General features: G+C 37.6%; 2 protein-coding genes across 2 annotated transcripts in view; one reads left to right on the forward strand and one right to left on the reverse strand.

Annotated features, from left to right (window-relative positions):
• Nucleotides 1-27,037, reverse strand: part of LOC121319667 (PARP1 binding protein) — a 47,235-nt gene extending 20,198 nt beyond the window's left edge. The window contains exon 1 of the mRNA XM_041257328.1: nucleotides 26,599-27,037. The gene's annotated coding sequence lies outside the window, so the exon portion shown is untranslated. The remainder of the gene's footprint in view (nucleotides 1-26,598) is intronic.
• Nucleotides 68-26,329, forward strand: LOC121319668 (nucleoporin Nup37-like). Its single transcript, XM_041257330.1, has 10 exons — nucleotides 68-188; nucleotides 3,575-3,750; nucleotides 4,827-4,951; nucleotides 5,048-5,120; nucleotides 6,858-6,952; nucleotides 21,614-21,704; nucleotides 24,350-24,531; nucleotides 24,670-24,720; nucleotides 25,086-25,179; nucleotides 25,428-26,329. Exons 2-10 carry the CDS (start codon nucleotides 3,595-3,597, stop codon nucleotides 25,539-25,541), a joined length of 981 nt encoding a protein of 326 aa, XP_041113264.1. The 5' UTR covers nucleotides 68-188; nucleotides 3,575-3,594; the 3' UTR covers nucleotides 25,542-26,329.
• Nucleotides 27,038-27,250: the final 213 nt, after the last annotated feature.

Raw genomic sequence — 27,250 nt, forward strand, 5'->3', positions numbered from 1 at the left:
GAACCCTTGAACCGGAGATTAATCGGGAGAGCCAATCACTATTGGGGAAATCGAATGAGACGCGCGTACTGGAAGTGTGCGTTATAAACCAACACACACTACCACTCTCCTATTTACGGCTTTAAGCACATTAGTTTGGATCCAAGCTTAAGTATTTGCATTGATTAAGCAAGACTGTCTCCAAATAGGTAAGTCAGTTCAATGTTTTTATAGTACTGTTATAGGATATGTTCTTTAATAAAATAACTGTGGGGCAATGTAATTAAATTTGGTTTTGATCAATTTATATGTGCCGCAAATGTTTAAGCTTTAAACACTAGGCAAAGCGTACTAGTACATATTTTTTAAACTAAATGACGTATCCCGTATGTTCAAATTTTGAACATCTGCTTTGCCCCAGCCAGACCTCCGTGCAGACAGCAGCTGGAAACTAGTACAGTTTACACCTCCCCATGCGCTTTTTCTACTCTGATGCATTATTATGAGCATCAACAATTTACTCAAAGCCTCCACTAGTGTTCTCTACTATTATAACAACCTTGACATAAAACAAAGAAGGAAAAACATTGAGTGAATTAGCTCATACACACACATATATATACAGGGGTTCACATAACTGGTACACATGCGCACCAGGCATATTATCTGGCTGTGACCCACACCTGCTTGACCTCCCGATTTTTCAAGGTCTCTGGGATCTGTCAATGATCTCCAGGTAACTGAGCCTATTATCGCTGACCATAATTAAATACCAGTCACCGTATTTCATTTAAGGCTGGAGGGTTCCAATTCACTAAAAAGTCCATCCCTGCTATTGTTATGATTGGCTGCTTTAAGGTTTTATAAAAATAAAATAGAGAGTGATTGGTGGAATCACTGAAATTCATAACATCAATCATTTTCTTTTAATGGACACTTGAAGCAACCAATGACAGCAGGGATCTTGATTTAGCTGTCCATTCAGAGAATGGGAATGTAGTTATGGGGATTGGAATTGTGGAAGCTTGCTGATGCTTCGCTTCCCAAACTGAGCGCGGATGAGAGGAGGTGTCAATGTTTGAGAGCCATTACATTTAAACTTGAGTTTTAAAATAAATAAAATAAATAAATTGGCTTTATCATTTTACTTAAAATAGTATTTTTTTTGTCCTTCCGTTATATATCCTTCTATAAATACAGTTGTGCTGTCAAGCTAGCATGTTCAACAACACTAATAAAGTAAAGCAGTGTTTTGTTTTTTTGCTTTTTAATCCCCAGGGCTGGAATTTGGTGGTAGGCTATTGAAATAAACAGAGAATGCATGATGATTTGTTAAAAATTGTAAACCCCCTGCAATCCAGACTCCTACTTTTAAAATTTCACGTCAATGTTTAAAAAAAACAAATATTGATCCTGCCTATCAGCCTCACTTCTTTCTGCCCTGATACATATTCATATGTGTAAGATGACACTGAAACCTCTGATCCTGAACCCAGCATCCTTGACAGGGGTGCAATCCTTTTGTAAATTGGTGCTAAACTGTTTTGAAAGTTTAGCACCAGGGATCCTACTAGTGCTAAGTTATGAAATCCCACCCTAATCAAACCCCCTTCACAACTTCCCACAGGACACAAACCTTTTCTCCTGTGTATGTGGATGAGTGGTGGGTCATTTGAGTAGTCCAGACCCAATGAGAAAGTAGCGGTGTCAGAATTTAATGTCGCGTGCGCTTTCTCCAAATTTGTACCCCTGATCCTTGACATCCCAGTTTGAACTGTTGTCGGAGGAGGTGGAGGTGGAGCGCGACAGTGACTTGGAAGATGATCTCTAATTTTTGGTGCGTAGTGAAATTCACTATTCTGAGCTTCTGAAAAAAACCCGATTTTGAGCTTCCATAAAAATTCCTGATCCCTGGTTCTGAATTAATCCCTCATCCCTGATTCTTGTTATTTCCGGGCAGTTTTGCAGTCTACAACGCATCATTTTTGTTTGATAAACTCAGACAATCAGGGCAATGCAAACCAGGCCGAATATACTGAATATGGCAGTGAAAAATGTAAGTGTTGTTTTTTTTTTTTTTTTTTTATTATTATTTTTAAATATTGTTCAGAAGCAGCTGAAAATATGGTTGATGCTACCAAATCCATGTTTCCAGTTCCCTAGGGTAAATGTGTAAAGAGGGTGGTCAAAAGACTATGGTATAAGGTCCTGGCACCAAGATAATTTAGTTGCGTATGCAAGCACTCACGAAAATGTATTATGATGTAACTTTTTTTTCTTTTTTAATTGGGGGGGGATCTTGATTTTTTGTGGTTTGAACAGCAATTTCTACTACTGTGAAGGGCTGAATGGTTTTCCAGTCTTGACACTGAGCTGCCAGTAACATGCTTAGTGCGAGATGAACATATAATATTAAAAGATGATATTTGTTGAAAATTCAATCTATAAAAAAAGCTATACGTGGTACCAGTTAAAATAAATAACCCCCCAAAAACTTGCGAAACAGATGTCATTTATGCTATGTTTTTCATGCAGTGATTTAATGAGGTCTGTTAAAGGAATAAAGCAAACATTATTATACCATTTAAGATTTGTATTTACTGTTTAATCTTTTGCAGTTCTAGTTGTTACTTTACACTCATCTGTTGACTCCATTATGCAGAAGAAACACTGCACTTACCATCCAAAAGTACTGTGGCTAATCAAAAAATGAAATACTGTACTGCAGGTCAGCCATTGATGAAGCAATCCCCTTGCTGTTTCTGTGAGCCAAGATGTACTCGACCACCTGGGCTGGAGGCTTTTGCAGTGGTTAAACTCTGTAGCCCCAGAGCATTTCTTTGGACCATAGGATTCATATTAAAAGAGGAGGACTATGAAGTGAATCACAATTAAACCTGATCTGAAAAGTATTAAAAGCCCAACATGGTCATCTGAGTTTAAGGGGGAGCTCTGGTCCAGCCATGTGATAGCTTTAACATGCTCTCTGTAGAAAGGGTGGGGTGTCTTTTTTTATTTTTAAGTTTCCAGCAGGAAAAGGTTTTATATATTTGTGTTACTTAAATCAAAGCAAAACACACACCAGTCATATCCAGACAATCCTTAGTTCCATGCGCCGCACTGTTGCTCTGAGAAATAGGAGACGCTGATTTACAAATCCGTGTTGAGAGTGGATAAAGAAATGGGCAAGCTTTGGTGTTGACTCCTTCCATTGAGAAGGAATAAGCCTAAACAATGTTGTCAAAGTCGATACAAATATTAAACCATCTGGCCTGTGCCGGGAAGTGCAGCATTTGCTGCAGTAAAGTCCCTTTGTTAAATACATGGCTAACCCTGAATAGCTAATCATTCATTCTGTAAAAATTAGTCTTAAATGTAAACAAGCTGTGCAATTTGCGCTTTTATTTGTTACAAGAAGAAAAAGAGAAGGATTGTACACCACCAGAAAAATGGCTTTGTAACATTGCTGTTCCAACCAAGTGAACGTTTTCCAAAATTTGTTGTAACAAGTTTTATTTTTTTTCAGTGAAAATTAGTTGCAGTCTAACATCTATTTTATATACTGTGTGTCAAATGTTTGTCTTTTTTTTTCTAGACTAAGTTTGGGTGAAGAGGATGAAACAAGACACAGTGCGAAGTGCCAGTTACACAGTGGAGTGTGAAGATTATGTCCATGTGGTAGAGTTCAGTCCCTTTGAAAGTGGTGCTGCAGGTGCCCTCCTTGCCTATGGCGGAAACCAGTATGTTGTGGTGGGAACATGTAGATTCCAGGTTTGTACTGTACTGCGCATTTATGTCTTCGTCAGTGTTCAATAGGAATAAACACCTCATATGATCTGCTTTAAACCAAAGTTATGGTGACGGCATAGCTATGGAACAGTGTCACAGAGACGGCCGAAGTGGGCGGCGTCAGAGCCAGGAAAAGTAATGAAATACACAAAACACAGGACGGATGAAATGAAATGATGAAGACGCCTGTTGGCGCCGGTTTAATACAAAATAAAAGGTTTAACAAACACGAAAAACACAGGACACGGCACTCTACGCCAAAATAAATAGACAAACAAAAACAGACTAAACTTAACAAAACGGTGCACGGACAGACACTGACAAACACGGTGAGCGGATACTTTCTCCTCTTATTATTACTACTGCTTATTTCCTCCGTCTCCAATCCCGTTCTCTGCTCACCGAACACCCAACCCCAGTATGTGACAACGTGCATCTATATATACTATTGTGCTGGGATTCAATTACCAATTAATTATTCACTTGAATCCCAGCACGTGAATTAATAAAGTGCAATTCCCCGTGCTCACATATTACTACATTTTACTTGCACGTGAAGTGCTGTGCAATCCTCGTGCCTAAATACACATATACATTTTTAAACACTCGTGTTACACAGACCCGTTTATATCCCGTGTACCAATGTCTATACACCAACATTTAAACACACCACACGCAACACATAACAGATAATATACACAGGGGCGGGCACTTTGTTACAAACAGCCATAAACTTTGATTTATGTTTGTATCATTTAAAAAAAAAAAAAAAAAAAAAAAAACTTGCATTCACTTTAGTTGCTTTTTCCCATTGCTGGTATTATTTCAGGCATTAAGTCACAATCCTTTCAGTAAAGTGCACTTTGCTGTATTCCATGATTCTATTTCAGAGAGTACCTCATTATGACTAACACTGCTAATGCTTGTATAATAGGTGGTGGCTCGACAGGAACAGACATCCTTGCAGTCCCCCACCAATTTCTTTCAAGAAAATAAAGGACAACCTCGGCATACAAAAACGACTTATTTTTTTTTCTGTCTGGAATTACACCATGTAGGAGGAGGACACAGAAGTGGATGGCATTGAATACACAACTCTGCGTGTGTTCCACCATGGAGTTCGTGTGGATGCTATTGCTTGGAGCCCAGAGTCAAGATTAGATGCTCTTCCTAAACAGATCAGGTAAAGATATTGATACTTTTTAATTCTTTATTAGACAATTATCCTTATTTTATTAAGAACAGTCTTAATAAAAAAAAAAACTCTTTGTTTTTTTAGGTTTTGTACAGCATCTGCAGATAGAAAGCTGAGGATTTTAACATCTGATCTTCAGGACAGACATGAGGTCAAGGTAACCAGAGTAGTAATATTCATAATGCAACTCGGACCTTAAACATGGTTACCCTTGTAAATGTTTTAAAACATTAAATTGAGATTTAATGTGGAAAACTTGCATTCTCCAACTAAACATACCTGTCTAAAACAGGTGGACTGTCAGCAAGGCCAATAAAATAGAGTGCTTGTTTAAAAAATTGTCATGAAAGAGAATGACAATGATTGAAATGGAAAATCACTGGGCCTACCCTGATCCATGATATGTTGTTGACCTCTTCTAACCAAGTTTAGTACATTTATTTTAATTGAGAGAAGGGATGGAAAATATTAAGTTGGGTTTGCATGCCAGAGTCTAAATGCCTGAAACAATATCTAGCAGTACCCGATGTTTCACGCTTTGGTTCCAAGACCTCCATAGCTTGCCCAGTGTTTTATTGTTGTTGTGACATGTCCTTTCGATTTGAGATTTGAGTGGTTCAATGAATTGACTCAGGGGGACTTCAGTAACAGGAAACAATCTGTTCAGTTGGCCTGCTGCCTTTCTGGATTAAAGGAATACTTTTATATCAGTGGATTTCAACTTTTGTTTAAAACTACCCCTTCTGTCTGGAGGTTTCAGCTCAAGTATCCCTACAATTTTTGCTGTACTGAATGATATCACAGTTGCAGTAAAAGGCAGAATAATCTGGTTAACAAATGCATTTAAAAATCCTGTTAATTTAATATATAATTTATGTCACAGCAGTTTGGGACTGAGTACCGAGAACCAAACAGTAGGCCTAATTCTTACAATTTTCAATTATAAGGGTGCACAGAATCAAAAGACTTGCTTTTCTATTCAGCAAAGATATTGTAAATAATCCAAAATACTATTTACTTACCATCTCATCAGCCTAATTGTATGCCATTTAAAATGTTTACAACTAAAAAATATTAACCTCAAGATAAAACTATAATAACGAACGATGATACACCTTTTATTAAAGCCAACAAAAAAGTTGCTTTGCACTTTCTGTAGACTCTCTTGTGTTTGTTTTGGTGTGAGAAGTGATACACAGGATAATCTGGATGTACTTAATCAAACACCGAAAACAATTGAACCACCCGCTATTTGTTACTAAAATGCAGCCGCGCCTAATAAATAAAACAAAAAACGTCAAAGTATGAATACTGTGATTATTTATATTTACCGGAGCATTTATACTTAAAAAAAAAAAAAAATGGAGAAACATTGTGCTTCACTGATTAGTATTCAATTATAGGACCAGTTGAAAACTGCAGTTGATGAGCAGCACAGAGCGCTCTCCATAGGTAGTCGCTAGATGTCTGGTTCACCTCCCCTAACATCAGAGTGGAAATCTGCTCAATTGAAGTCACGCATGCTTACAGGTGGATAATAATTTTCAAACTACACTAACCTTTGAGCTGCTAAATAAAATGGAATAATTTATACATAGTGGTTTAGAGGCCATATATAATACTGTTTTTAAAAAAATAAATTCAAGATTTTACCCCCGGGTGTTTTGTATAATTATATACTGCTGTTTCTACTTGGATCATTATTTGTCGTTTTTACCAACTGTTCCAGCAAGAAATTGCTTCTGAAAAAGGCTCTTCAAAGCTGGTTGTGGTTGGTGTTTTGTGTTTTTGTGGGCTTTCTTAATTTTAATGCTGGGTCTTGATTAGGGGAACCTCATTGTGGCAAGAGTTATTTTAAATGAGTAAAAACGTACATTTGCTTGTTTATTTTTAGGTAATGGAGGGCCATTCTGATTATATCAACGACTTGGTCTTCGATCCAAGAGAGGGTCAACAGATTGCTTCAGTTAGTGATGACCATACTTGCAGGTATGCACAAAAAATGATTTTCTTTATTCGTATATTCCTCACAGTGTTATCCGACCATAACTAAAGTATCTGAAAAAACAACTTGAAACTTCGTGGCAAGTCCAGTCCAACCAAGGTCCACAGTTTTAATACTTGTAGTCAGAAATAGGAGACGTCTGGTAGCGACAACCAAAGCTAGTTGATTTGTTTTAAATTAGTTGTAGCTAACAAAATAACAATAAATGTTAGCATGTGGCAGGGCAGAAGCCCTGCACATAGGAAATATGTAGTTTATTGTATGTTTTTGGGTTAATTGTTAATAGATTCATTTAATTAATTGTTTAGCTGCTGTGGCAGTCCACCAGGACATTACCTGTCTGCGTGGAGCAGCAGCTAAAAACAATCTGCTATTCCAGCAGGCAGGTGGGTGTGTCTCGGCGGAGTATCAGTATAAAAACATTGTGATCACTGTGATTGGGGCTGCTGCAAGGCCTGCTGTTTTCACAGCACCTTTTGATTTATAGCTGCTTGTATTGTGTTTTATTTGTTGTGTTTCTACAGTCTTGTACCGTCCTCTGTGCGCAACCATTGCTGGTAGCGTCACATGACATTCTTGTTTGCTTTTTTTGTTTTATGTGCTAATAAATACTGAGCGCCGTGGTGGCGTGTTTCACTGCACTTGTATGTCTCCGTGCCTCCATTCCGACTCGCCTGCCTGTCTGCCTGCTTCAGTGCGGGAACAACACCTAACAATGCCATATATGGTGTCAGAGTGGGATGCGCTGAAGAGGGGACCTAGCTTTCTAGTGGCGGATGGCTGAGATGGTGAGAGAAGACTGGTGATGTACTGGAGGGGACGAGAGCCAGAAGTGCTGTGGTTGCTGAACGCCTGGAAGTGGAACTTGAGCGCCACCCCCATGTTTTTTTTTGGGGGGGACAAGGGCAAGCGTAAGCCATGACGATGCTTAGCAGGCATGGGTAGTGCTGGTGAGGAGGAGAAAAAAAAAAAAAGTCAGCGACGGAGAAAAGCATCCTGCTGAACGTTGGAGAGGAGGAGCTCCGGCCCCCAGAGGAGACAGGCCAACCACTGGAGGAGTGCTGCTGTCTTCGGTTCAGCAATTGCAGTACACTCATTTTCTTTCAAGACGATAATACAACATCCACTGTGCCAGAATTGTGCATGAGTGGTTTGAGATGCATAACAGAGATGTCAGAAATCTTCCATGGCCACCAGTCTGATTTTGCTTATTTCGCATGAACTGGAACAACGCTTTCATCATCATGTTCCTTTATTTACATGTGTACCAATTGCGTGACATTTTATTGACTGTATGGATTAACATCCCTCGAGGCACCTTCTAGAATCTTGTGGAGTCTATTGTCCTAATAAAGTGAGCAGACAATGCATGCTGGGTATACAGAGAGTTTAACAACACAGTCCTGTATGGCTAATCTTCTGCAAGTACCAGTAGAAAGGTTTCTAATTCCGCATCCCATTGCTTGGAATGTATATCCCATTCAGAAAAAGGCACTTTAAAGAACTGCAAGAAACACAAGTACATGCCTGTTTGATTTTAAAGGTGGTCTGGAGGGTATATTGCTTAAGGCAGGGTGGGAAAACAGGCAGATTTGTGCTTTGAATGTTTTCTGTTCTTTATTAATGGTGCAGAAACCACTGACACAGCTCTTCCAGTATGACATTTAAAACTAAGCATAACACCTACAAACGATACATGTTGGATTTGCACAAGTGTGCTGGAAGTTTTTCTAAGTAATTGGTTAAATGTGGTCATCCAATTTACCTTTTCATCTTGCACAGTTTTTTTTTTTTTTTTCCTACAGTCTTACTACCACAACAGTTAAATGCTGCATTGTAGTTAAGCAGAATGGAAAAAGTGCTGTAGCTGTAGTGGGAGTCCATTTATATTTCCTGGTTGCATTTGGTTTCTGTATTAAGACTTCCTGATAGCATTAACAGGCATTAAAAATCCATAACAATACTGGAACAGCTGACGTCTAGCTTGACTGTTCCTTTTTAGATCAGCTTTCTATAATGGTTTACTTAAAACAAATTATTTGTTGCAAGTAGCCCAGGATCAATGAAAAGCTCTTATGTAATGTTTTTTTACACTTGTCACCTGCTAGAAATAGAAATATACTATTGTGCAAACTAACCCTGTGGTTTTATTGGTGCTGTAGAGTTCGGTAAAGTGGATTAAAGCAGAATAGTTGTGTGTGTGTGTGTGTGTTTTTCCTTTTAATATGTCAGGTGAAAACAGCCTGGCTTATTGTTTTGATTTTATAGATGCGGCTTCATATTAACAGTATGTATAAAGAAAATATAACCCATTACCGCCATTTCCAGACAGCATAAACATCAGTAAAACTGCATTTGCACATGGACATACAATTCCCTGTAGTGGATGGGCTCATTAAGAACAGCTGGTAAGATGACAGGAACTTAAAAGTACAAAGAGCTAACAGAATAATTCCAGTAAATCTTACCTAATATGAATGACATTCACTTGTAATTCTCACATTTCCCTATGTAAAGGATGCTAACAATATACTAAACAAGTATTTGATTTTGTTGTTAGTACTAATTAACCAAATTCAGTGATCACATCTTCCAGGTATTTCAATGGTGCACTTCTGCCACATCCCTCTACTGTCAGAGGCCACGTGGAAATGTGCTCTAGATCTGTTCAAAGATGACTTGCGGCAAGATGGAAGAGTAGTAAAAATTACATGGAAGGGAACAGTCAGTACATTTAGTTCATTAGTAACAAAATATACAGTGTGTCATTAAACAACCAAACACGTTTGCGCATGTTTGTCTTTTGTATAGGAAAATGTGAGCCCTACAAAATGACGATAATACATAATAGTCAAGATATCCTGGAATTATCTGACTTCAGCATGTTGGAGGTGGCAGTGCCGTAACTTCTGTGTTAGGTTACACAGCGTGTGTGTGTGCGGGAGAAGCCTGTGCCAAGCTGCTGCTTCCTGTTTAAAAACATATCTTCATATATTAACGTTTTCAGCTTTATCTTAATACAGGGATACTGTGTTGTGTGTGTGTGTGTGTGTGTGTGGTTTTTTTTTTTTTTTTTTTTTTTTACTCAAATGTAGTAATCGCATTGACTCGCTGTCCATCGTTCCTTTTTTACCTGACATGTTGACTTTTAATTATTCAAGTTGAAAATGGCAAGTGCAGTACATCTGAATCGTCCCAGATGAAGAGTGCCGGCCCATGGCCTAGATGGATTTGAAAATATTTGTGTTCAAGTCAAGATAGGGGCAATGCCAAAGAAAATGACAAATTAAAATCTGTCATGTTAAGATAATGTGGAATTCAGGAAAAACAAGTTAGAACTTTTAAGACTGATCAAGTTTAAAAGACAATGCTCTATACAGTGCCTGGGAACAAGTAAAGTTTTGCCGAAAATGTGGCCACATGGATAAAAGAGGAGATGCAAACAGTAGGTTACATGTACCAGCTATTTTCTGGACATTTGTTTAGTTAAATGTAATAACTTTGTGTTTTTCTGGTGATCCAAATTGTATTCTGAATTGAAAAAAAAAAAGAAAAAGTGAAACCTTCTCACAGAATTAACTTTTTTGTTACCTTTAAAAGTGGTAATCAGGCACAGGTTCCACCCTAAAATCCCAGTTGCGAACTTTGAGTCAGCGATATTTTAATGAAAAGCTAACAATGAGAATAGTTAAAGGTTTCTTAATGTGTCTTTATTGGGATTGTTTGCTTTGATTTTTGGACAGTGTGTCTATAAAATCCTTCAAGATTTTAATTTACATTGGCAAAGAATATGTTTGCACTTATTATTGAGGGGATCCATGCTCTTTATCGACACAAACGCGTCTTCAATGTGGGAATTTAGATTAGTTTCTGCATTTACCTTTCTCTCAAAGTTTTTAAAAAATATATTTACATGGACCATAGCTGTTAATGATGCCCCCTGATACAGTCAGCTTTCTGTTAACCTCATGGGACATTGTGGGATGGGGGAGCAAAAAAAAAAAAAAAAAGATTACGAGCACAGGGCTGCTGGATGAAGGGTCATAGATTTGGTTAGAGCTTAGTTACAGTTCATTCTCCATCCATTAGCCTGTCCTCTGAGTGTCAAACATTGAGATAAAGGATATAGGTGCCCCTGTATCAGCCGAGTTCTTCATTCACTACACAGCAATGTTTTGCCTTTTAAATCCTGCATGGGTTAACTCCTATTGCTGTCAGGGTTTTACATGTAGTAATTTGGTTTTCAACTATGTTGTTAAGGTGTAGCTATAGCTGTGGAGGAGTCCAGAACAAATATTTGGTGAATACAGCACAATTTGGCAATATTGGGTTACCTGACTTTAATTTATTTTTTTATTCATAACCAATCTATCGTCTTAGTTATCTTTGTAGAGGATTTGAACTGGCAGATCATGTTACTATTGTGCAATTGTTTATTTTGTTTTGCGTTCTTAAAGTTGGACTGCTTTATAGGAGGTTGTGCGGATCGATTACCAGATTATGTCAGTTTGAGTACAGGTTATTTAAGGTCAAGTTCATTTGGGTTCTTTCAAACAGGATGTACTGTATGCTACTGAAAAACCTCATAGCAGCCAATCTAGTTATGAGATGGGGCCGGCAATGGGTGATTTGAAGGCCTCTCTTTCACATTTGGTAAAGGCTGAATCAGCATTTATTCCAAATTATCTGTTGCGCACTTTATAAAACCACTAGACACTGTAGCTCATTTGGCTTAGCACAGCATATTCAAGAGGGCTGACTGAATTTGTGTGGAAATGTAATTTCTCTGTCCGTTCAGTTAAGGCTGTTAGTAAAGTAGTACAGAGTAGCACAGTTTTTTGCTGCACGTGGTCTGTACAGTAGATTGGTGTGGTCAGTGCTGAATAGTGCCTGTTTTTTGATGGTCTTAAGCTCTATAGATACCAATTGTTTTCAGATGTTTTGTCCAACCCCCCTACCTTGTTACAGTCACAGTTGAGTATGTGAAGTTAGTCTTTGTTTCATGTTTTTGCATGGTGCTTTAAAGGCTTAGTTTAGGGGAAGACAGCTTCCAGCTGCAGAAACTTGATTGCAATACAGTATTTTCTTCTGATCTTTATCAATATCCTGATTTTATATATACTAAATGACCTAAGACTTAGTTGACCCTAGAGTTTGTATGTTCAAAATTGTAAGAGGATGAGCAATACAAACTAAATAGCTCAGCACTTACTTTAATAATAGTTTCCAGATTAGTTCAGTGGTGAACACTGGCATTTTAACACTTCTTAAAACTGGGCATTCAGCATTGATTCTCACATTTTGTCTGATTTTTTTCTTAAAAGCAGATTTGACATGAAAATAAAACCTTGACATTTGCATAAGCTTTGAAAGGATTAGAACAAATCTTCTGCATTAGCTATTCAATTAGCATTTCAAATAAAAACACGTACTATTTATTAACTTGAGAAAGCTGCAAGCGTCTCAAATTTAGAGGGCAGCATGTTTTTCCAAGAAAAATGTGTTATGGGTTTGGCATGGAATGGTGAAATTGTAAACTAAATATACCAGTTCTTCCAGTAAGTCCTCTTTAATTTGTGCAGTACTGTTCATCTAGGACATGTGTAAGGCCAGTGATTTTTCATTTCAGTGGTTTTTTATTCTTGGAAAAATAGCTATTTGTTTTGTTTGATCAGGAAGCAGACCTTGCTGACTGTCTTCTGATTTACAATTGAAGGTTTAGCTGGGGATAATTTTAATGTTGTAAATATTACCCTTTTGTCTTAGTTTGGCTATTTAAACCTTCTGCCATTCAGAAGGCAGAGAAACCAAGATTTATTTTCAGAAAGCAAAATTTGACTTTTTTGATCTGTTGAAAATGACAGATGTGGTTTAAAGTAGACTATCAAAAGTACTTTTTGATGAACTGTATTCCTCCTTTTTTTTTCTCTGAATATTGTAGTACAAACAATGGTCTATATAGTGTAAAAGTTACTGACCCTTAAATTTTGAAGTAGCATTTTCCACATGGTAAATCTCTAGAGTTGTCCCAGTCCCTGGATTTTTAATTAATTTTCATTTAAAGGCAACAAGAGCATAGTTTCAGGTTTTCCATATTAATCCAGTAATGTTCAATTTTATTTCTTTGGGAAATTGTCTAGAAAAAAAAAAGAGTTGTGTAGGAATAATGAACTCCAAATGCTTCACAGCAAGTATTGCCCTTTATTCTTTATCTTGTCAGCAGTACTAGTCAAGTAACAAGCTGACACAGGCTTAATTACACAATTTTGCGTTTTACTGAAGAATGAGTTATTGCTAGTAAAGCAAGCAAGTTTTGCTGTATTCCCAAAGTAACATGTGCATGTAAATGTGTGCAGTTCAAATTTAAAAGCATCAACTACCTTGTCCCAATGTACAGTATACAATATACAATAACTGTGCACAATACATTTTATTTTATTACATTACTGGTACAATGAGTGGAGTTTTATTAATTGCTTTACAAATTACTAAGGGCTATGAACTGGCTACAACAATTTTGATTAATTTAGAGGAAATAACATGCTTTGTGTTCTTAAAGCTATCAGATAAAATGTCAAGGCGTTCCTAACTGTTGAGAGTAGTAAATTATACATGGATTTGTGGTGCCATGTTAGACATAAATCAGTCCAGATCACATATTAATGTAATATTCTTAATTGAACTACCATAAAAAATAGTCATTTAAGTAGACTAACATGGGAAAGAAATAATTGTGTCATTTGGATTTAGAACAGAAGAGAGTTTACAAACGAGAGTAGGTCATTCGTCCCATCTTGCTCGTTTGGTTGTTAGTAGCTTATTGATCCCAGAATCTCATCAAGAAGCTTCTTGAGGGATCCCAGGGTGTCAGCCTCAACAACATTACTTGAGAGTTGATCACAGACCCTCACAATTCTCTGTCTTAAAAAAAAAAAAAATGCCTCCTATTTTCTCTTCTGAATGCCCATTTATTTAATCTCCATTTGTGACCCCTGGTCCTTGTTTCTTTTTTCAGGTTGAAAAAGTCCCTTGGGTCGACTGTCAATACCTTTTAGAATTTTGAATGCTTGAAGACTGAATAGATTCAATTCTTTCAAGCGTGTCTACATATGAAATGCCTTTTATACCTTAGACTTTTCTTTATTAAATGTCATTTGCCATGTGTCTGCCCAGTTCTGAATGCTGTCTAGATCATTTTGAATTACCTTTGCTGCTGCAACAGTGTTTGCCACTCCTACTTTTGTGTCGTCTGCAAATTTAACAAGTTTGCTTACTATACCAGAATCTAAGTCATTAATGTAGATTAGGAATAGCAGAGGACCTAATACTGATTCCTGTGGTACTCCACTGGTTACCTCACTCCATTCTGAGGTTTCTCCTCTAATCCGTACTTTCTGTTTTCTACATGTTAACCACTCCCTAATCCATGTGCATGCATTTCCTTGAATTCATACTGCGTTCAGTTTGAGAATTAATCTTTTATGCGGGACTTTGTCAAAAGCTTTCTGGAAACCTAAATAAACCATGTCAATGCTTTGCAGTTATCCATTGTCGATGTTGCATCCTCAAAATCCTGAAACCATGCTGACTGTCTCTCAGGATACTGTTACCATATAGGTAATTTTCCATTTTGGATCTTATTATAGTTTACATATAACAGAAGTCAGGCTTACTGGTCTGTAGTTTCCTGGTTCGGTTTTGTCTCCCTTTTTGTTTTAATACAACATCTGTTTCTATTTGTAGGGCAAAATCTTGCACCTGCAAACTTTTTTCAACCTCTGTCAGATTAAGTTAGTTTTTCCAGATGCCCCCTATACTGTATACACAGCCAATGCCAGTTAGCGCCTCGTTGTTCTGAAGAATATGCAGTCCATAATAAAGTAAAAACAGAGATCCAAAATGTCCAAGGATGAGTGACATCCCAGAGACCTTGGAGCTAGGCTTGTGCATGTAAATGGAAATGTGCTTGCTGCTTCTGTCTTTGAGATAGGCTTACTATACATTGAGGACAAAGTGGTTTTGTGGACAAGATTGGGTAAACATCTCTTAAGAGTATTAAAGGTGCCTTATTTGGACGATCCTATGTACTTCTGGTTAATAATGCCTACACTCTTAAGAAGTAAAGGCTGTCGTTAAAACCCTGCTTTGCCACTGTGGGGAGACCTTTGTAGGTTTTTCTAATGCTATGTTCTCTATTTGCAGACTTTCTGTTTTGTCATGTAAGCTGTGAAACGTATTGAAAATTGGAGTTTGCAAAACAATACAGAACCGGCATTATAAACTGTAATTTACAAACAGACTTGATCAGAAGGGTTAAAAAATTAGCTCTTTCCAAAATGTTATTAAATGTTTCTTTGTTCTTGAAAACTATGTTTCCTTCTTGCTGCAGACAAGTCTCCCACATCACCTTGCCTTGTATATAGTCTATTGTCTGACTGTGGTAAATTAACGCCTGCTTTTCAGAGTTCTTAAAATAATCAAGCAAATACGAGGCCCACAATTACCAGCAGCTTTAATAAATTAGATGGAATATTTAATAAATCCCCTCCCAATTTTAGCGGTTTTGTTCAGAAATGCCCCAGAGTTACATATGCATCAAGGGCTAAACTGCAGAGACATTGCCCCCACAAATCGCGTATTAATTGCGTGTTTATGCCATTGCGTGTGTTTTATGAATTCCATCCAAGAATTCAGAATAATCCACGGTCGTAAAACATGCACAATCATTTTATAAATCTGGGCCTCGGTGTACAAGGTGCAATAGGGAATGCACATGATCGTTGTTTTTTCTGTATAGATTCACGTTAAATTCGGATCTGTTATCGGATCCAGTGTGCAATGGCCTTTAAACGTCAAGGCTGCTTAGTACAATGTCGAAGTCAAAATAAAACCAAATTTTAATCAAAATATTGTGTATTTCCTAGAAAATGGTATCAGCAAATATTGAATAATAGACAAAAATCGGGTATAAATCAGTAAAAACAAAGTTTAAAAAAAAAAAGTATTTTTCGGTAAAATTCGGAATAAACCAGAAAAACTGCGGAACACTGCAATTAATTTCATTGAGCTTTCAAAAAGAAAGACCAAAGCCATAATAGATATAATCAGAGGACATACATAGTGTACTACATATCTAGTCCACTTGAAATCTCCTTGTTCACGTGCCCCTTGTAGTCATCGCTTTATTTAAATGAATTGTTTTGGAGTTCCTTGTACTGTGCTTTTTCTATTTTTAATTGTCACATAAACTATTAGCTTTGAAGTTTTAATAGAAACTCTTCCTTGATTGTGCTTTGTAGTACAGTTTAAGCTGTTTATAATACATATGACATGCTGGCAGACGATGATCTTGCTCTAACTTTTAGGAGGTTCTCTTCTTTGCAAAAATGAATGTGCTTTTCCCAAAACAGATTGGGTAATATAATATTTTTTCAGTGGTTATGATATCAGCACCTGTGTTTTAAACTTAAATCAGAATATAACTTTTTATTAAAAAATAAAAAGTTAAACATCTCCGTAAATGAGACCTATACTTGGTTGCATGGGTGACTCAGTTAGTATTCTCCATGTGGTTTGTTCCATGCTGTGTGTTCTTCAGTTAAACAAATGAGATTTTTTTGGACGTAGTAGATAAAGCTGGTGCCGCATTTGTCACTTCAAAGAATCTTCCTTGGTTCCAAGGCATGGCTTCATAGGAAATTTGACATTTTTTATTTTCATTTTTTATTGTTGTCCTATTATTAGAAGGTTCACTTGAAATCAAGAGACATTTTCCAGTTGTCACAACCACTTTACTTTTTGCTGCTGTTCCACAATGATTAATTCTTTGTAGAATTGCTGTGTATCTTTTTTTTTATGTACAGTACATTCTGTGGAATACTAAACATTTTATAACCCATGTAAAAATAACAAGTGTAACAATCAAAAGCATCTGACCAATTAAATCTTTCCTACAATTTGTCAACTTCTTTCATTGCTTCATTGGCTGTTTCTGAATGTCCACTATTTCATGCTAATCTTGAAAATTCTTCTAATTGTATATGTACAATATGTATGTGCAAAATCACACAAAATAAAGACCCACCTGCTGTTTTAAATAGACTGAATATCCAAAACTATCACATGGTAGGCCTGTATTTGAATCTGAAAGTATTTACTGAAGCCACTTTGTGCTCAACTAAGGAATAGAACTAATGCAATTCCTTGTTGAAATGTATTTTGTTTTATCCTTAAGTTCTACAAGAATGCAACCATTATCTGTCATTTAAGCAGTTGATATGCCATCCGCTAACCAGGCTATGTTTCATTGGTGCAATTTAAGTGGTACAAAATTATCCTCTTATCTGTGTTCAGTTGTTGACTGAGATTTAGGTAACTAACAAGTCATACACACCAATAATGATTTAAAAATAAATAAATAAATAAATAACAGCTGAATCCTGCATCGTATAACCTTATAAACTATATGGTTACATCCATAACTGAGCTGGTTTGAAAATGAAAGCAAATTCCAGTACGGTATCACTACATTTCAAAGATTCATGCGTGGTGCTATACTAACTGTTGTTCATAATTGTGTATGCTCGCACCCTGCCTTTTCACCTTTTTTAAATTACCTCACCAGACTTTCTCCAAATGTAACGACTATCGGCGTGACCAAATAGCTCAGTGTTTGTTTGTTCCATGAGTTTTGTACTTCTTGATAATAGAAACAATAGTTGAAAGTGGGATATTCAAATGCTTGGAAATCTTGTATCCTTCTCCAACTTTATGACAATAAACAATTTTCTGCCTAAGGTCTTTATACTGACTTATTGGTAATGACAGCAATCATCCTGTGCCTAACCCTTTTTTTCACCTACAATCCAGCATTTTCTAGGCTTTTCTAGAATTAGGTTCTGCATTATCATCTTGAAATTTCTAGCACCTTGTAGACAATACTATCATAGCATCAAAGGGCATGAATACTTTTGAATTAGCATTTTTGGAGTTTTGTCAAAACACTGCTGAAATAAATAATTGTAGACATCTATTTCTTGTATTTTTTTTTCTTCATCCACAAAAACAAAACTTTTGCTACAAAGGATTTTTCTTAAAATTTATTATTTTTGAGACATTTCTAGAAATTCATTATTTCCATTGGGGTATGTAAACCTTATTGTAATATATACTATATATATATATATATATATATATATATATATCTATATATATATATAATTATACACTGGTCCCCTTGGTGGGGCTCCGACCACAGTACTTCCGGCAGCGGAAGTGCTGCAGTGGGAACAGGTCTCCTGACCTCTCCCACAATCTCTGGCAGCGAAACTGCTGCTGGTGTTGGTGGTCTCCAGACCTCCTCCCCCTTCTTCGTGGCCGGCAGCTCCTCTTGGTGGGGTTCCGGCCACAGTACCTGCTGCGATACGGAGCAACAGGCAGCCCCAGGCCATGCGGAGCGGCTGGCGACCCCAGGCGATGTGGAGCGGTGGGCAACCCCAGGCGATGCCAGGCAAGGGATCCTTGGGAGATGCCAGGCAGACATCCTTGGGCGAAGTGAGGCAGGCAGTCAGGACAAGCTGCTGTGCGGATGTTGGCCACTGTGGCAGTGGCTGCGGCGGCTGGGCTGTTTTCCGCTGTGTTCCCCTCGGCAGACTATGCAATGATTGCTGAGGAATTCCAGCATCAAGTCCTGGTACTGTTTCTTGTACAGGGAGAGTCAGCTCCTACTCCTCTCCCCCTGATGGTGATGGAGGCAGAGGCAGCTCCTCTCCTCCTGAGGGTGGGGAAAGTGATACAAGCAGGCATTCATCCTGTGCTGGTGGGGAAAGTGATACTAGCAGGCATTCATCCTCTGCTGGTGGAAAGGGACCCAGCAGGCATTCTCCCTCTGCTGGTGGGGGAAGTGATACCAGCAGGCATTCATCCTCTGCTGGTGGGGGAAGTGATACCAGCAGGCATTCATCCTCTGCTGGTGGACAGGGTCCCAGCAGGCATTCACGCTCTGCTGGTGGAGGAGGCAGAGGCAGCTCCTGCTGCTCTGCTCCTGCCCATGGAGGTGGCGGAGGCGTGTAGTCTCCTGGCGACGGAGATGGGAGCGGAGTGTAGTCTACCCTTATTACAGGGGACTGGTGCGGCTCTGCCTCTCTTGCAGGGGACTGGTGCGGCTCTGCCTCTCTTGCAGGGGAAACCAGCAGGCATTCTTCCTCTGCTGGTTGTTTTGGTAGAGGCAGAGGCAGCTCCTGCTGCTCTGGAGACCTCTCCCTCTGGCGCTGGAGACTGCTCCTCTGGCTCTGGAGGTGAAACCAGCAGGCATTCTTCCTCTGCTGGTGGAGACTTGGGCGGTGGACGCTCTGCCTTCCTCTTCCCCTTTCCCCTTCTCTGCCTCCTCCTCACCTTCCTCTCGTGGGTCAGTACCATCTCCTGCCATGGAGGGGGTCGGTCGGGTGATTTGTGCCCGACCTCGCCGACGGCAAAGCACCACTCCTCTCCTTTGAGGCAGGTGAGGCAGGTTTCCTGATCCACCTGCAGCGATGGTACGGCCTTCAGGTGGATCCACTCCTCCGCTGTCTCTACCTCACCCCGATCGAAGGCCTGCAAAAAAAAAAAAAAAAAAAGGGTCTTCATATGGGCACACGTCACAGAGGTGCCCATACTCCAGACAGGCGAGGCACCATGTAGCCCCTCCTTCTTTTAACTCCCTCTGGTGCTCATGCCACCTCTTCATGTAGTTGTCCACTTCATCCATTTTCTCTCCTGGTCTGACGCTTGGAGGCGCTGTTAATCCCACGCAGGACACCACGTGTCATAAAGACAGCCGGAATGGGTGACATCAGAACCAGGAAAGGAATGAACACAAAGACGGGACAGATGAAGTGAAATGATGGGGACGCTTGCTTGCGCCAGTTTATTGAAAATAAAATGGTTTACACAGACAAAAGGCAGGACACAGCACTTTACGCCAAAATAAATAGACACACAAAATGGACTATACTAAACAAACATGGTGAGCAGATAGACAGACTAACAAACTTGGTGAGTTTTAAATAAACAAGTATCGTGCTGGTCCCACCAGCACGCAATAGCGATTGATGTTAAACTCTATTCCTCCTCCTCCTCCTCTCTCTCCCGTTCCCTACTCGCCGAACACCCAACTCCGAGTGAGTAAAATTTGCATCTATATATGCTGTTGTGCTCGGATTCAATTACCAATTAATTATTCACATGAATCCCAGTACGTGAATTAATTATAGTGCAACCTCGTGCTCACATAGTAACTACTTTAAATGCACGTGAAGTGATGTACAATCCCGTGCCTAAATACAGTTATTCATTTTTCAACACATGTGAAATACAGACCCGTTTATATCCCGTGTACCAATGCCTATACACCAACATTTAACACACCACTCGCAACATATAACAGAAAAATAGACACAAGGGCGGGCACTTTCACGCACATATACGTTTTTTTTGTTAAAGTACTCGTCTCACTAGTTAAACAGATACATGAATGCAAGGTTGTATTTAGTCTGTTATTTGTATTGATAAAACAAGGAAGACGTTACTTGGATAATGGTAATGTTATAGCTAGCTATTTACTCCTACTTTTGTTTTGGGTTATTTTTTCTAGTATGTGTTCATTTTTAGTGTGGGTGAAACCAAGGTTAACATTATAACAAAACGGAGCCGCCATTCTCCATAGCAGATTAAATTAGTACTTTTATAGGCGCTGCATAAATGTAATATCATTGACTTAGAACATAACATCCGACAGCTCCGGATGTGTTATGTTAGATATAAACGCAGACAATTACTAACAGACAAAAACCAACAAAACGCTCTGTTACAAATATTCTGTAACAGTACACTTTCGTGTACTTCTGTTTTTTGATCAATACAAACCAATGCAAAGGAATAGATTACTATTCTCCATCCCCCTTATATGCTTTTGACATTATTTTTACTAGTAGGTTCTTGCAACGGAGTCTCGCCTTTTTCCAGACTGTGGGTGAAACCAAGGTTAACATTATAACAAAACCGGAGCCGCCATTCTCCATAGCAGATTAAATTAGTACTTTTATAGGCGCTGCATAAATGTAATATCATTGACTTAGAACATAGGCATGCGATAGAGATGTTGCTGTGGTAGTTATTTCACTGTTGTCCTTAAATGAACAATGAAAGTAGAAATGTTTGGTATGTAATTATTATTTGCAACTGTTTTCTATCTTCACAAAATCACTGGGGCTGACAGCCACAATTATAGGTATTGTATGGGTAATATAACCTTCACTGGCATGTTTCCTAATAAACAGAATAACAGGATGAGCTTTTCAATTCGGGATTGATTAGTTTTTCTTACCAATAAGCATAGTGATCCAAGTGCACACCCTAGCGGTCAGTTAGCCACATGGTGTGTGTGCCACATGAAGTGTGTAATGTATATATATATTATATATATATATATATATATATATATATATATATATTATATATATATATAAAAACCATATGAAACTTATACTTTTCAGAATTTAGTTTAATTGTATTGTTTTTACAGACCTAATTTCAAGTGGAGTAAAGCGACTGTATGGTGGTCTGTTTGTGTCTCCATGAATTTTTCTTTCTTTTATTATTGTCCTTAGGATCTGGGATTTAGATGGAAGTCAAAAAATATCGTTTCTGCTCCGCTCTCCTGGAATGAGTGTCTGCTGGCATCCAGAAGATGCTTTTAAGGTTGGCAAATAATGTCCCTTAGAATAAGCACCTTGGTTTCCAATGAAACACAGACTAGGTAGCTTAGGTATTGTTTATGTCATTGTCGTGCATTCCTCATAGCATTCAAGTTCGTACAGATAAGATGGTGGATGCGAAAGAACGAGGTTCTGAAAAAACAAATGTAAACCTATACAGAAAGCTCCAAAAACCTAAAGTGTAAATTGTGGGATCAGTTTGGTTTTGATCTAAATTAGAAAAGAAACAAGCTTGATAAATCATATGCGATTTGTAAAATATGCCAAACAGAAATGAAGTATGCTGAGAATACAAGCAATCTTTCCAGCCACTTGAAAGATGATGCCAATGTAGACTGCAGTGCTGCCACTGGAACAGAACAGAAAACCCCCAGCTATATTGGATTCCATCATTGCCTTTTTCAACAAAAACGTGGTCAAAATGTAAATGTGTAAAGCAATGTGTTTTAAGGGAGGAATATCCCACACAGTTGTATTTTGTTTATTTTCACATATATCAAGGGTACCTTATCAACACACGTTGGAAATATCAGCTCTATAGGCGTTTCCTCTATAGGTATTATTATAACAAACATATTTGTTAAAAAAAGGCATTCCCTTTCTTTATTTCCCTTGTGGTTAACATTGAAAGATGAATTATTTTGGTACATTTTACAGTTTAGTGAAGAATGAGCAATATGTTAAGTACTTGTGCTCAATTGTTTACATTTATGTTTCATGTTCATGATTTTTTTTTTCTTTACTGTTAATGAAGATTGAGTTATACATGTTACATTAGTAGACTATAATTAAGAATAACATGTTTTTGAAGTAAGTAACTTTTGCATACAAAAAACAATGCTGGTCTCATTAGTAGATTGCTGTAATGTAGGACAAAATATGTGTTTCATAGGGGCAGATCTTTTCATGAAGACCATAAACCAGTGGATATATTTCAGCTGTTCTCACGTTTTAATTTTATGCACTTCAAATCGGAAACACTGATGACTTGCTTCCGGTTTGTAGTTCATAGGCTGTATTATTGTATCCCGTTTTTTCAGAATGGTTAACAGTGTTCACGGGAATTTTGAAATCTGCAGCAACATATTTCTTTTTTCTTTTCTACGAGGGTGCGTTATATACAGCTTTCAACACCTCCACTTTTGTCTGCAAAGATAATGCAAGTTGTTTTGCAGTGGTCACTCTGTGCAGTCCTTCATGGAAATGGCATTGATGCATGAGCACTATGACAACTCGCTCTATGTCTATGGTAACTCGAAATGCATCATAGGACCAGTAGTCCTAAAACAGCACTAAAATACAGTACAGAGGCACTAATCTGGGTGCAAGTTAATATATTTCCCAATATCTTTTAAACTCATCTGTTCAGCAGGAAGGTATATGATAGATAATCTTTGTTGCCAACTCCAATCAGTGTGTGGCAAGTACTTAACAGGCTCCTAGATGAGTAGCTGTATATTTAAACATTAAAACCTTTCCAAGTTCACACTAAGTTAATGGGAAAGCCAAAAAAAACCTTAATGTCAGAAACAACAGAACTGTGGTAAAGAAAATGCTAAATGTATTTTTCTGCTTAGCACTTATTTCTTGGCGCAAAGCAACTTTTCCTTCAACATTGTGGAATCAGCAGTTCCCAAATTATGATTGATTGAGGCAAATGCTGGGTCAAAGTGAAAACATGAAAGAATATTTCAGGTCTGGCCCCTTAGCACTACAGAGATCTGAAAATGTGTTTTGGAAAAAAATCAAGCAAAACTATTCCATAACTAAAAGCTGTTATTATTCAAAGTGGTGCTAATTTATAAAGAAGAGAAGCTTTAGAACCATAGTTAAGCGGCTGCCAACAGTACAACAGGCTGATTTGCACTTGCCCTGCAGAGCCTCCTCCATTGGAAGAAAGTTCTCTGATTGGGCCAGGGGATGCTTCCATGCCTTTCCTGTCTGTGGCTCTTTTGGGCTTATGAATGATTTGTGTAATTTTTATTTATTTATTGTTCTGATCACAGAGGACTGAGCTAAAAACCAATGTACACATTTATTGTAGATTTGAATCAAGGCCCCTTTTTTTGTTGCTAGCAACTTTACCAATATGTTTCTACTGTCACATCCAAGGTCTTGGGAGCCTGCTGGCCGGAAAGAAAAGTCCCCTAAAAAAAGCTGGTTTTTTTTATTATTTAAAACAGAGGTATTCTAATCTTAAAATGAAAAGCCCAGTATCTGAAGCACTGGTTGCAAATACATTTAAAGACAACAGGTATGAGCAGTGGCTTAATCTCAAGGAGAATAAGATGATATTGACCTCTTATGAAGGAGTCTGTAAACTAAATCAAATATGTCCTTTTTTTTTCCTGATTTTTATATGTGTACCATAAAATCAGTCTATATGAAAGTAGCACCTATAGGTCGTGCCAAACCCTTTTGGGTTTGTAATTTTGCAAGTATATATTTGTATTAAATGTCCATCGACTTTAGATTTTTTTCATTCTAAGTTGTAGTTTAAGAAACAAACAGGCAATGCTCCACTTGAATTCTTGCTAGGCCATAGGAAAGCCCTCAGAAACAGGTTAATATATCAAACGCTTAACTTCTGCATCACTTTCATTGAAAATGTCTGTTTCTTCTCTGTAGCTAATGGTAGCAGAAAAGAATGGAGTGGTGCGGTTCTATGATCTGATTACCCAGCAGGCTATCCTGTCCTTGGACTGTGGACTGACGCCTCTCATGTCAGCTGACTGGTGCTTTGCAAACACGATAAAAGTTGGAGCAGTTGCAGGAAATGACTGGGTTATTTGGGACATCACTCGTTCCAGGTATGTTTACCAGTATGCTAACTTTATGCACTTGGTTTTAAATTTAGTTTTGAATAGATCAAGTCTGATTTGAATGGGATATGTTTAAGGATTTTCTATAAACCCAATATCTATAACATTTGTTCTTTGTTTCTGCAGCTACCCTCAAGAAAAGAGACCTGCTCATGTGGCTCGTACCAGATTGTTCAAGTAAGTGGATTTTAATATTTTCAGTGATCTTCATTTCTAAGTCTGTTCTGATGTGCCAGTATGAGGATGAGTCTGAAACTAGTATAAAATTACAGTAAGGTTAAAGCAGGAACTCTGATTATTCTGTACCCAGTCAAAATGTTTATAAACCATCTTTACAATAAAAGAACTAAGAACATTTTAACTTTGCCTTTTATCTACTGTCTGTGTACAGTTTTTAATATGGAATGTTATAGTTAAAGCATCTTCCAGAATAGTCCCCTTTTGAAGTCCATTGTGTGGCCAACCAACTGCTTTGTGTTAATCACAGATAGCATGAGTATTTTCTTACAGTACGTATTTTATGTTCCTGTTTCTTTTTTCAGGTGGTCCAAAGCAAATGAAAATATTTTTGCTACCACTGGATGCCCAGGGAAGATAAACAGTCAGCTGCTGGTACATCACTTGGGTCACCCTCAGGTAACTTTACCACAGTACCTTTATGGGTTGTTATTTGTTACCTAATTTCTGCTCTGAATGTATTATGCAGTAGTAGGATTACAATCTTATTTTGCCTTTTAGTCCTGTGACATAACATGTATTGCAGTTTACATTGCAGTGTTATTGTATTATATACATTATTCAATTGTTATTTGATTTTCATCAACAAAATAGGGTTGCCTTGTTTATCTGTAGCCACCTTAAACTGTCAATGTTTTTAATTGCAGCCCATTATGATTGGATCAGCCTCAGTAGGGGCGGGGTTGAGCTGGCACAGGACCCTCCCACTTTGTGTAATTGGTGGAGACCGCAAGCTTTCCTTCTGGATGACAGAAATGTGAACGTACACCCATTTTGCTGCTGTCTGTATTGTATAAAAAATAAATAAAAAAATTAACAAACATGTTGTGATTTAAATAAAGACTTGTTTTTGTACATTTTGTGTGAACCTCTGTCACTTTGATTTACCTTTTTGCAACTTTAATTGCTGCTGTAAAACAAATAAAAAAAAAAGAAGCGGCTTTTATTTTATTTTTTAAATGGCATATGTTGTTCGTATAATACCACATGTTTATGTTTTGACACAAATAAATGATAAATAGTTTGGTTAAATGTCAGAATATGGCAAGAAAATCAAGCGTTTTAAAAGATTATCATTTTGTGTAGTATGTCAAGCTATGAGTTTAAAGCTGGATGTGTTGGAGGAAAATGCAGCACTGGAAGAGTTTTTTAAAGAAACAAACCGTGACCAGGAACCAAAAACCAGCAAATGGATAGAACTGCCAGTAGTGTTTTTAAAAACTAAAAGGAAACCATTCCAATGCATATGGTTATTTAAATGTGCAGTCTTCCTGTTTATTCTTGAATAATTTTATGTTTCATAATTTCATGTTTCATGTCCAGTTCTGGACAATGGAGGTATTTTATTTAATGATAAAGTGACTGTAAACACGGACATAAATGAAGGTTAATTAAAAATATCAAAGACTGATCCTTAACCTTGTGAAGAGATCGCTGCTCCATTATTCCTTAATACAGGAACTGTACTGTCCTGGGAGATTTGTCAATTACTATAAAGCCATAAATATTTGGCGAATCACACCCATAAAACCTATTTTGTTCCAGAAATGTTGGCAACCTGTTGCAATATAGGAAGTATGTATTGTTAGTGGAATTTGATTTTGTGCCAAACATGTCGAAAGGTTTTTTTTTTTTTTTTTTTTTTTTTGGCAAAAAATGCATAATAAAAGGCTCGCAAATATTCTTGGCTTTACAGTATATATTGGCAAATTCTGTCCGGCAATGCTAAAGTGGTTGTAGCAAAACAAAAAACACATTTATCTTACCTGATAGGCTTCAATTAAACGTGCAGTTTTGAAAGAAATTGGTATTACAAACCTGTATTTTCCAATATGTTATCAGTTAACTTGTCGTGCCTCCCAGGAAACCCTTGCACTTCTTGTGGTATTTCCCATAAACTGTGTCTCTGGAACAAGCATCTTGCTGGCTGCAAAGTGTAACAGTGTCTAGAGGAACTGGTTGGTACTGACAGGAAAGATGGGAGTTGCTGAGGGGTGGAGACAATTTCACTCTCCAGGTGAAATAGCCCTGAAAGTGAAAGACTGGCTGAACAAAAAGCATACAAGAGATTTCTTCAAATAGTTTAGTAGTAGATATAATAAATAAAAATACATTTCAAACTGACACATTGGAAGCTATATAATGAATGGATGTGCATGACGTGAAACATTTATGGAATTGTTTTCTTATCAACAATCACTTTAAATGTCTTTGGATTCTGCTGGAAACAGCCCCTTGCATTTTCTTTGAATGAAAGCACCCACTGTTAAACCACATTACAGAAAAATGTGGATAATTTGTTTAGGATAAACTTTAGATAGAATGCACTAAAGCTGTATTTGAGGCTTTAACATCAAATTAAATTATAAGTAGTAAAATGATTGATAAAATTAACTTTCCATATTAGAAAATATGTCTGCCAAATAGATTCATTCAATTAAATGTAACAGTAATCCTAACATGATCATAA

The sequence above is a fragment of the Polyodon spathula genome, chromosome 8, assembly GCF_017654505.1.
Source record: "Polyodon spathula isolate WHYD16114869_AA chromosome 8, ASM1765450v1, whole genome shotgun sequence".
In the NCBI taxonomy this organism is placed as follows: Eukaryota; Metazoa; Chordata; class Actinopteri; order Acipenseriformes; family Polyodontidae; genus Polyodon; species Polyodon spathula.

What these genes read in the sequence shown, in the direction of transcription:
- LOC121319668 (XM_041257330.1), top strand. Translation starts at nt 3,595, where the DNA reads ATGAAACAAGACACAGTGCGAAGTGCCAGTTACACAGTGGAGTGTGAA. An exon ending in AGGACAGACATGAGGTCAAG is followed by an intron (nt 5,121 to 6,857) that starts GTAACCAGAGTA and finishes GTTTATTTTTAG; the next exon opens with GTAATGGAGGGCCATTCTGA. An exon ending in TGGGACATCACTCGTTCCAG is followed by an intron (nt 24,532 to 24,669) that starts GTATGTTTACCA and finishes TTGTTTCTGCAG; the next exon opens with CTACCCTCAAGAAAAGAGAC.